Source organism: Aquarana catesbeiana, linkage group LG08 (assembly GCF_042186555.1).
Source record: "Aquarana catesbeiana isolate 2022-GZ linkage group LG08, ASM4218655v1, whole genome shotgun sequence".
Taxonomy (NCBI): Eukaryota; Metazoa; Chordata; class Amphibia; order Anura; family Ranidae; genus Aquarana; species Aquarana catesbeiana.
Genome location: NC_133331.1, coordinates 282,825,055 through 282,836,339, shown reverse-complemented (window position 1 = coordinate 282,836,339; position 11,285 = coordinate 282,825,055). Strand labels below are relative to the sequence as shown.

At 44.2% G+C, this 11,285-nt stretch overlaps 1 protein-coding gene across 1 annotated transcript in view; it reads right to left on the bottom strand.

The window, feature by feature from the left end:
- Window positions 1–908: 908 nt before the first annotated feature.
- Window positions 909–11,285, bottom strand: part of LOC141106758 (uncharacterized) — a 217,646-nt gene continuing 207,269 nt past the window's right edge. Inside the window, 8 exon segments of the mRNA XM_073597685.1 lie at window positions 909–2,229; window positions 2,231–3,873; window positions 5,715–5,819; window positions 6,112–6,205; window positions 6,370–6,467; window positions 6,592–6,715; window positions 6,802–6,942; window positions 9,428–9,490. Of these exon segments, the coding sequence (XP_073453786.1) occupies window positions 2,059–2,229; window positions 2,231–3,873; window positions 5,715–5,819; window positions 6,112–6,205; window positions 6,370–6,467; window positions 6,592–6,715; window positions 6,802–6,942; window positions 9,428–9,490 (2,439 nt within the window). The 3' untranslated portion in view covers window positions 909–2,058.

Below are 11,285 nucleotides of genomic sequence, written 5' to 3'. Positions count from 1 at the left end.
CTTGCTGCCCAGGACTTGTGGGCGTCCAGGACTTGGAAGCAACAACAAAAGAAAGGGCACACCGACCTAATGCATTACCAACATTACTGATATATTGATATATTTCAATAAAATGGTTATCTACCTACATACTTTTAGCAAGAAAAAGCATGTATAATGGTGTGTAATGCCAACAAGACCACCTCAAGATCCACAGTTCTCAGCCAGCGGAAGCCCCCATAGCATCTAGGTTAAGGCATTTTGAGGGCAGAGCCCTCTTCATCGGGGCCCAAAACCTTTGAGCCAAAACCAAAAACCTTTTTGGCTTTGATAAAGAAAGCTTGACTCTCAAAACGCGTTAGCCTAGATGCTATGAGGGCTGCCCATACTGCTGGCTGAGGACTGTGGATCTTGAGGTGGTCTTGTTGGCACCATTTCACATGCTTTTGCTTGCAAAGAGTTTGTAAGTAGATTACTTTTCTTTATCTTTCAATAAAATGGTTATCTACTTAAAAACTCTTTGCAAGCAAAAGCATGTGTAATGGTGCCAACAAGACCACCTCAAGATCCACGGTCCTCAGCCAGCAGTATGGGAAGCCATCGTAGCATCTAGGCTAACGCGTTTTGAGGGTCGAGCCCTCTTTATCTTAGGTTTTTGGCTCAAAGGTTTTGGGCCCTGATGAAGAGGACTCGGCCCTCAAAACGCCTTAACCTAGATGCTATGAGGGCTTCCCATACCGCTGGCTGAGGACTGTGGATCTTGAGGTGGTCTCGTTGGCATTACACACCATTACACATGCTTTTGCTTGCTAAGAGTATGTAAGTAGATAACCATTTTATTGAAAGATAAAAAAGTAATGTTGGTAAGGCACTAAATCTCACTGTCACTAACTGAGCTGTGTCCAGCTAAGCTATCAGGTTACTACAATATATTTGCAAGCTAGATATACAATATAACCCTCACATCCTCTACAATACACTTCTGTTGATTACTCCGTTGACCTTGTATACCTCCATATTAATACCTTGTATTAATATGGAATAAATGAGTCAGGCCATAATATTTTGTTGATGTCTTTACTAACCGCATTAAGTGTTTACATCAAATTTAAAAGAGTACAAAATAAAAATGTTAAAGAAGAGATAAAAACAGGCAACTTCCAAATGTAAAGTGACTATTCTAGGAGAATATTTCAAGTAGGACCGGTATTCTAGACCTTTCTTACAAATATCCAACATCTCCAGCAAACATACACCCTTGGAACCATGGGCACCTCTGCTAAAATAATTAGTATTTTTTTATTTATTTTGTAGACCCTGCAAAAAATGGGACATAGATAGGCGGTTTTTAATAATTTCTTACTCTATCCTAAAAAAAAGCTTTAGCATTAGATACACATAAAAAGCTTTAGCATTAGATACACATCTGCTGCAGGGATATTTGGAGATATGGTAGATATATATCGCATAGCAACATTTCTTATGTTTACCTTATTTAGAACATGCAGGTGGTTGCTTAAGTGGTCCTGCCTAATAAGACTTGATTTACAGCTACATTATATGGCTATACCTAACTATCACACCTATAAGGACTTTTTGGACATCCCATTTACAATCCATGAGCGTTAATATGGAATTCTCCCCTTTGTAGCTACAACAGCCTCCATTCTTCTGGAAGGGCTTTGAACAAGATTTAAGAGTGTGTCTATGGAAATATGTGGCCATTCAGCGAAATGAGCATTTCTGAGGTCAGGTACTGATGTTGGATGAGAAGACCTGGCTTGCAGTGAGTGTTCCATTTTATTCCAACTGTGTTTAGTACAGTTGAGGTCAAGGTTCTGTGCAGGCCACTAAAGTTCTTTCACACTAAACTCATCATATTAAGTCTTTATAGAGCTAGCTTTGTACACAGGGGCACAGTCATGCTAGAACAGAAAAGGTCCTTCATCAGAATGTTACCACAAGGTTGAAATAGTCTAAAATTTCTTTGTTTGCTGTAGCATTGGAAACACCTGAATTTAGTTGTTTGGAGGGGTATCAAATATTTTTGCCTATATAGTGGATGTGATGGTCAAGGGCTCACAAAGGTTTTACTATATAATGTATATCTTCTTTCAGAACTAGGACATGTTGGGGATCATCACTGTGACTTATTTGATGTGTGACTCTTTGGGATGTGAGTTCTCTGATGTACAATAACATAGGCCCTCCTTGTGAAACATTTCCCACATTCTGAGCATGAATATGGTTTCTCCCCCGTGTGAGTCCTCTTATGCATAAAAAGGCTGGCTTTATGGCTAAAACATCTTCCACATTCAGAACATAAAAATGGCTTCACCCCTGTGTGTATTCTCTGATGTGAGATGAGGTTATCCTTCCGAGCAAAACATCTCCCGCACTCCGAACATGAATATGGCCTCTCCCCTGTGTGAACCCGTTTGTGATCAGTAAGAGCTGAATTCCGAGAGAAACATTTCCCACAATCTGAACATGTATAGGGCTTTAACCCTGTGTGAGCTCTCTTGTGACTAGCAACAGCTGATTTGCTAGAAAAACGTTCCCCGCATTCCGAACATGAGTAGGGCTTCTCCCCAGTGTGAATCCTCTCGTGTAAAATAAGTTTGCTTCGTTGGGAGAAACATTTCCCGCATTCGGAACATGAATAGGGCTTCTCCCCCTCATGAGTTCTCTCATGTAATATAAGTTTACCTCTTCGGGAGAAACACTTCCCGCACGTTGAACATGAATAGGACTTTTCCCCTGTGTGAGTCCTCTCATGCAAAATAAGTTTGTTTCTTTGTGAAAAACACTTCCCGCACAATGAACATGAATACGGCTTCTCCCCCGTGTGAGTCCTCTTATGCACAAAAAGGCTGGCTTTATGGCTAAAATATTTCCCACAGTCAGAACACGAAAATGGCTTCACGCCTGTGTGTGTTCTCTGATGTGAGATAAGATTATCCTTCCGAGCAAAACATCTCCCACACTCCGAACATGAATATGGCCTTTCTCCCGTGTGAATCCGTTTGTGATCAGTAAGAGCTGAATTCCGAGAGAAACATTTCCCGCAATCTGAACATATATGCGGCTTTAACCCAGTGTGAGATTTCTTGTGAATAGCAACGGCTGAATTGCTAGAAAAATGTTCCCCGCATTCCAAACATGAGTAGGGCCTATCACCAGTGTGGATTCTCTCATGCAAAATAAGTTTGTTTCTTTGGGAGAAACATTTCCCACACTCAGAACATGAATAGGTCTTTTCCCCCTCGTGAGTTCTCTCATGTAACATAAGTTTATTTCTTCGGGAGAAACACTTCCCACACATTGAACATGAATAGGGCTTTTCTCCTGTGTGAGTCTTCTCATGCAAAGTAAGTTTGTTTTTTTGGGAAAAACACTTCCCACATAGCGAACATGAATACGGTTTCTCCCCTGTGTGAGTCCTGCTGTGTTTATTAAGAGCTGAACCAGAAGAAAAACATTCCCCGCAATCAGGACACGAATATGGCTTCTCCCCTGTGTGGGTTCTCTGATGTAAAATAAAGTTGGTTCTTTTGGCAAAACATTTCCCACATTCTGAGCATGAATACGGCTTCTCCCCGGTATGAGTCCTCAGATGTTCAACAAGAGTGGATTTCCGGGTAACATATTTCCCACATATTGGACACTGGAACATTTTACCCACTTTATAACCTGAGTGATAAGTGGCAAGAGGTGAGTGATTGGGAAAATTTCTCCCATGCATAGAGGGATCAGATAGTAGATCTGTACTGGGATGGATCTTTATCATAATGTTGTTTTCTCCTGTAAACTCTGCTTTGATGTAAGCACCTATTTCACTTATTGGAGAGATTATGGAATGTTGTTCCAGACTATTTATGTGATATTGTCCTTCTGCGGGAAAAAAGAAATGGAGAAATTGGTTAGAGTGAAAGTTATAGCGTCTACAAACTATGGTATATATCAGTGATGGCAAACTAATGGCATGCAGAGCCATCTCTGTGGGCACACAAGAGAGTCCAGGTTCGTATCGGTGAAAGCATGGCAGCAAACAGCGATGAGGTACGGGTATCTCTTGGCACGAGTGAGTGGGCGGCCCCGCAGCCTCCATGGCGAAGGTGAACAGGCCTGAGAGTTCGGGAGGGTGAGAAGAGTTTCACCGCCTCCTTGACCCCTGAAAAGGCAAGCAGCGGGTACAGCAACCCTGGCGCCTTCTGAAGCCTGGACTCCTTAAACCTCCTCTTCAACAGTGAGGCCCGGAGAACAGGCTGACTGGGGGCCCGGAAGACGAAGGCAGGTGGGAGGCGCAGGCTGCGAGGGAGCTGCTGGATAAAACAGAGCAGAGAGCTGGCATGGAAGGTACCAGGCACAATCATACACAGACTACCTGCAGACAAAGACTGGTATGGGGAGCAGAGCAGGGACTGCAAATAGGGACAGAGCTAGAGGTCTCTCTCTCTTTCATCTTCCCCCTCACTCTCCTCTCAGCCCCCCCCCCCCTCTTTGCCACACACACACACACACACCCTCTTTCTCACACATACACACCCTCTCTCTCTCTCACACACCCCCTCTGACATCACCAGTGACACTAATATAGTGATAATACTATACATGGTCACTGTACTAATGACACTGGCTGAAGAGGGATTAACATTGAGGGGCAGTCAAAAGGTTAACTGTGTGCCTAGCCAGTGTAAAGTGCGTAGTGTGTGCTGCTTTTACTAGGCAATGTGACTTTTTGCTCCCTGCTTCACAGAGAGCAAAATAAAACAGGCACTACGCTATTCCCCATAGAGAGCCCTGTGTTCGTAAACAACACAGGGCTCTCTTCTGTCATTCGCTCAGCCGATCAGCAGGTCCAGGCCATACATGATCGGCTTGTGCTGTAGCTAATGGCAACACAGTTTTTTTAATGACATTCATGGACAATCCAGATCTGAATATATGGTAAGTGGTATTAGGATGGATATGAAATTTTCCTGAACACAGATGATGTCCTGTTCTACACCAGAATAGGATCCCCTGTTTAAATGGTAATCCTCTATTTGCTAAAGACTTTTCTGGAGTACAAGTCCTCATGATTGACCATCTCCATACAAAGAACACAGGGTTGATTTCCTAAAACTAGAGAGTGCTAAATTTGGTGCAGCTGTGCATAGAGACCAATCATCTTCCAGTCAAAGCTTAATTGAACAAGCTGAAGTTAGAAGCTGATTGGCTACCATGCACAGCTGTACCAAATTTTGCACTCTCAAGTTTTTGTAAATCAACGCCACAGAATCTATTTTCCCCTGTTGCCCAGAGTCAACAGTAAGTGAGCACTGAGTGCTTTGGGGTTTAAACACTGCAGACCAGTGAACATAAATTAACTAAACTGCACTGCTCTCCATTTTCTGAAAACAGGTTAAAGTATGGTGGGACAAGTCTTAGATTGGTTCCCATTTTTGAACATATGCTAGTGATCGGGCATATGCATGCTTTCACTTTTTTGTTTGTTATACGTCATCGGCTACATAGCAGAGTGGCAGCTATGTTATATGAGAAACATCAATGCATAATTCATGCAAACAGACTTAAGAACTTTAACTCCAGCCCATGGCAACCCACCAAGGTGACCTGGGCTACAGTGGCTGAAAACAATTATTCCTTTTTAGTTGGAGTTCATTTCTAAAAAGGTTAAACAATGAAAATTTGTCTTTAAATACAGCAAAAAAAATGTATTTATTCCTCACCTGTGCTGATCTCCAAAGGAATTTCCTCCTCTTTTATCCACACATGTCTTTCTTCCTCCTCCTCAGCTTTGACATCTCTCTGAGTGTCTCTGGTGTCTCCGGGGTCTGTGAATAAAGATGAGAGTGAAGCCCCCTGTATTGAGATGTATGAGGGACCCCAGAGAGTGTGTGTGGGGGGAGACTGGTCACATCTCTTGGCTGGTAACACACAATGACATGATGTGAGGAGGAGAGCCGGAGTCTAATAGAGGCTGATGGCTCCTGACTCCCCCACTGGGCGCATACTGTCTCCCCATTACTGTCTACTGACAGAGGAGGGGGGAGAAGAAGAGATTGTTGTAGTGACTGAACAAGGAGAATCTGGGACTCTTCTCTGGATTTTGTGTTTATTACTCACCTGTGCTGATCTCTGGAGGGATTTGCAGTTCATCGATCCTTACATAGGGCTCTTCTGCTTCCATTCTGTAATCAATGTTCAATGCAAGGGTATCCTATACAAGAATGGTTTCTTTAAATATCATCCATTTGCTATTACAGATTAAAGCAACATTCCTTTTATAATGATCACAGGGTTGAATAGATGGTTACATTGCTTGCAAGTAGGAAGGTGCTATATGGGTGTACTTGTTAGTTTAGATAGATGGATGCAACCTACCAATTCCTCCTGAAGGATCTCCTGATGTTCCTGTGTGGAGTTCCGGGAATACAGAGGACGGAGACATCTCTCTGGGGGATTTCTGTTCCTGGATTCATCTGTAGGAAACACACACACTGACTGAATACATTGTTTCTATGTCTTTATATCAGAGGATGTGTGTATCTAGGTGGGTCCTCAATAATCTTCTCTCCTTTACAAGAAATGAAAGTCCCCTCTTACCCGGTGATGTGAGGGGCGGCTGATTCTCCATCATGACATCCTTGTAGAGATCCTTGTGTTCTTCTATATACTCCCACTCCTCCATGGAGAAATAGACAGTGACATCCTGACATCTTATAGGAACCTGACACACACAATGATACAGTCACCATCCAGACACATCCCTTGTCTGTTACTGGATAATGTCCCAGAATTCCCACCACTGCTCACCTCTCCTGTCAGCAACTCAGTGATCTCCCTGGTTGCTTCTTGAATCTTGTTGGTTCTTCTTAGGTAGTGAGATGGAGTTTCAGTAACAGGACTTTGTTTTCTCATTGTGCAGTCATTGGAAAGCTTGAGAGCTATATAATTCTATATATAAAGGAAAAATCTAATGAGCAGCAAGACTAGATTAATGCTTTGATTGCCAAAGAAGCGTAGCGTATCTTTTGAGGATTTCAGCCACACTACTCGTCTTATGATGGGATAATAAGAAGTTTTAATAAAAAGTGCGTGAGCACTCCTGTGTACAGGAGACTGCTAAATGCATATGTTCAAGTAGACTTATTAATACCTCTTTACAACAGTACATTATCGGTTGAAGTTGATTACCATTTAAGATATTAAAATAGGACCTGGACTCTGAAAGCCATGGTGTGTGAAGCATGTTAGGGGGTGCTTGGGATGTCAACCTCTTATGCCCCGTACACACGGTTTCCGACGGAAAATGTGTGATAGGACCTTGTTGTCGGAAATTCCGACCGTGTGTGGGCTCCATCACACATTTTCCATCGGAATTTCCAACACACAAAGTTTGAGAGCTTGCTATAAAATTTTCCAACAACAAAATCCGTTGTCGGAAATTCCGATCGCGTGTACACAAATCCAACGAACAAAGTGCCACGCATGCTCAGAATAAATTAAAAGAAAGCTATTGGCTACTGCCCCGTTTATAGTCCCGACGTACATGTTTTACGTCACCGCGTTCAGAACGATCGGATTTTCCGATAACTTTGTGTGACCGTGTGTATGCAAGAAAAGTTTGAGCCAACATCCGTCGGAAAAAATCCATGGATTTTGTTGTCGGAATGTCTGATCAATGTCCGACCGTGTGTACAGGGCATAAGGGTACCTCAAGTGCATTACAAGCCATGTCACTCAGTATGGTCTCACTTCAGTGTAGGTTGATTCTACCCATACCATACCTAAAGAAGTCCATGCAAAATGTCAAATCACATGCATGCCCTATGAAATTGGGTCCCTTTGCAGGGGAATGCAGCCAGCAAAAATCTAATCATATAGTACACTTGTCCTCACTACACAGCTCCCACACCAGACTCCGCTCCACGAGGTTGATTCCCCTGTATGGGGTGGTGTCCCCATGTCCTAAAATCGGGAAGTGACACACATGCATGGGAAACCATGTCACAAAATACATTAACTCCTACACACATCAGCCAAAATGTAAAAGAGCAGAACACTTTAACATAACGCAGGAAACTGCCTAAAGGCTGCCATCTTGGTAGAGGCAGGTCTTTGCACTCTCAAGTCAGAGCTGCCCCCTGATAACAGGTGATCTGATGACTTGTGGAGGAATGATCAAGAATCAGCAGAACCACAGAATTAATAAAGTAGAGACAGGGAGATCCTTGCACTGCAGGCCCTCTGGTACAGCTTCCCCTCCAGAAAGGAGAACAATGTGGGGTACAATAGTGGCATCACCAACTCTCACTCTAGCAGTCAGAGTCAGCAGTACAGCTATGAGGCTCAAGGTACAGGAACTGCACTGCTATTGTTCAGGATGACAATAATAGAGAAGGTACAATCTTCATGATCCTGCTTAGGCACAGTTAAAGAGAAACTTCATCAGCTTGCCCTCAGTTGCACCAATGTTGTAATGCAGTTGTCCAATTCATTACTCGACTCACTACCATCCCTGTCCCTTTCCAACCTAAAGTTTGCCTATTGGGTCTTGTGGACTCCCTGGCCTATATTAGAGCAACCAGAACCCTACTGGGCCTTCTTTTGTTCAGGCTATTATTCTGAAGTGGAACCTCTGAGTTAACTCTAATAACAAAACCTTCTTTATGTACAGTATGCTGATTTTAAGTTGGTGCTACTCTGCTACCCTGTTCATCCTTACTTACTCTTGAGAAGTATCTAGTATGTCAAGTTGTTACCTCACTTCTACTAAATCCTCCCATCCTCTCTGTACCATAACAATATTATGTCCCTTTGTACTCCAGCAAATGCTCGGTATCGGCACCGATACTAGTATCGGTATCGGGACAACCCTAGCCACCGCTTCTCTGCTCCCCAGCAGGTGCACGTATTTGCCGATCAAATGACTTAAATATTTGCTCCCCTTGCTGGCTGCTGTGGTCTCTCCCACCGATTTTTACATCTTGTAGTGATGTACAAGCAAGCCGGAGGAACCACAGTGGCCACAGTGTTCGAATGATGTTATGTGGCCTCCCAGAATCCTCCTCACCTCTCCAGTCAGATCTGTGTTTTATTAATTGAGTTAAGAGTGATGTCCTGTGACCTCCCAGAATCCACCTTACCTCTCTGGTCAGGTCTGTCTTTTATTGATAGAGATAAGAATGATGTCATGTGACCTCCCAGAATCCTCCTCACCTCTCCAGTCAGGTCTGTATTTTATTATTTGGAGTTATGAGTGATGTCATGTAACCTCCCAGAATCCTCCTCACCTCTCCGGTCAGGTCTGTGTTTTATTAATAGAGATAAAAGTGATGTCATGTGACCTCCCAGAATCCTTCTCACCTCTCCGGTCAGGTCTGTGTTTTATTAATAGAGATAAGAGTGATGTCATGTGACCTCCCAGAATCCTCCTTACCTCTCCATTCAGCAGGTAGATGATTTCCAGGGTGAGGTCTAATATCCGCTCTGTTACACGTCTCTGCTCCGCCTCCATGCTCAGTCAGGTGATCTGCTTAAAAGTCTTTCTTTATAAACTGGTTTTGGAATTAGAGAAAATAAACAGTAACAAATAGGTAAAAATATGAAAGAAGCGTAGATGGTTATAGTTGATATTTAACCCCCTCTCGCCCACCCCAGCATCCCTTTAAAAAGTTATGTAGCATCCTATAGTTAGGTAGGTGCTAGAGTGAGGATTTTTCTATAGGGTAGGAAAATTTAGGTAGGCCTAGCTGGTGGCTAGGCCTATTTGTTTTCATTCTGGGCTGGGAGTGGCAGGGCTGGATGACTTACAGGTAGCATCAATGTCACTGCCCTCTTCTTTCTAGCTGGTGATAGAAAGAGAGGAGGAGAGGTGGAGGTGGAGGTGCTTGGGTTATTTTAAGTAGCCTTGACCAATTCCCAACTTGGATTGGCAGAGGGCAGGCCTCCTTAAATACCCAGGGTCAGCCCAGCTGGGGGAGGAGTTGTCGGGTGGAAGAGCTGGACTGAGAGAGTGTGGAGGCTGTTGGGCCCACAGGGAGCTCCCCAGTCTGGAGGGGTGACCTTGGGTCGGGGCTCGGGTGCATCCGGAAGGAGAGAAGAGATCCTGGAGGAGAGGCACATGAGAGAGCAAAGAGAACACAGCGGGAGAGAGCACTAAGAGACTACAGGGAGGACAACTGGTCGCAGCTAGGAGGGCTGGTGAGTGAAGCACAGTCAGGAGGACTGGGGGAGCATGCCTGAGGGAACTGGGAGTTTTCAGTTTGAGATGGGTGGAGAACCAGAGGAGTGGACTGTGGGAAGGGCAGTGGAGAGAGGTCGTTGCAGCCAGGCTGGCTGGCAGGGCCTGAAGAGAGCTATCTGGGATCAGTAGCTGGGTAGAGGACAGTTAGCACCTGAACTATTTCTACATCATAGGGGTCTGAGGTCCCTGCCCGCAGAAGGCAATTCACAGAGGCCTGGCTCAGTTAGTGTCAGGCCCAACCATGCGGTGCTAGCTGATCTGGGAATCTGCAGCAAATGAAGTGCTGTAGGAGTAAAGGAAAGAGGTCTTAAGCGAGAGTTGTGCTGGAGAGAAGACTAGAGTGTATATACACGAGTGTATATAGAAGTCCCAAGCAAGTTGAAATAAATCTTTCTGGGCATCCCATAATTTCCCACCAAGTTAAAAGAGAAGTCCGGCCTGAGCTTTTTAGGCTGGGCTTCTCCTCTGGGTCACAGGTGTGCAATTTGTTTTGCACTCCTGTGACCCGTTTTCAGCAGAGAGCGGTCTGAAGTCCGCTCTCCGCTGAGGTCACCAGGATCAGTCGAGGCAGCGCGTCATCCCGACTTAGGAAGTCTGGATCCGCCAGCTGCCTGGACTGATGGCAGTCTCAAGCCCTGTACACACGATCCGATTATCGGACGAATGATCGTCCATTTTTTTTTCCATGCTAATCTCACGTCGAATCTGATGCATTTCCTAAAGTCACGAAAATTCCCGTACGACAGAATAAAAATTCGGAAGCGATGTCATGTGTTGTAATGCATCTGTATTACATTTTCGAACGACAGCTGTACTGCTTAAACGAAAATCATTAAAAAAAATTTCAGTGCATGTCCGATATAATAAAATGGATGAACTGTCCTGATCGGCTCTCGAAAGCTCTGTACTAACGATCCGATTATCGTACGATCGACTCGATTGCAGCATTTTTGGTTAAGGTAAGGATGAGCTCCGGCGTTTTCACATGCTGCACATGCCGAGCCCGCCAGGAACTCGGCACTGCACATCGCTAATCACAAGCAGTGAGACA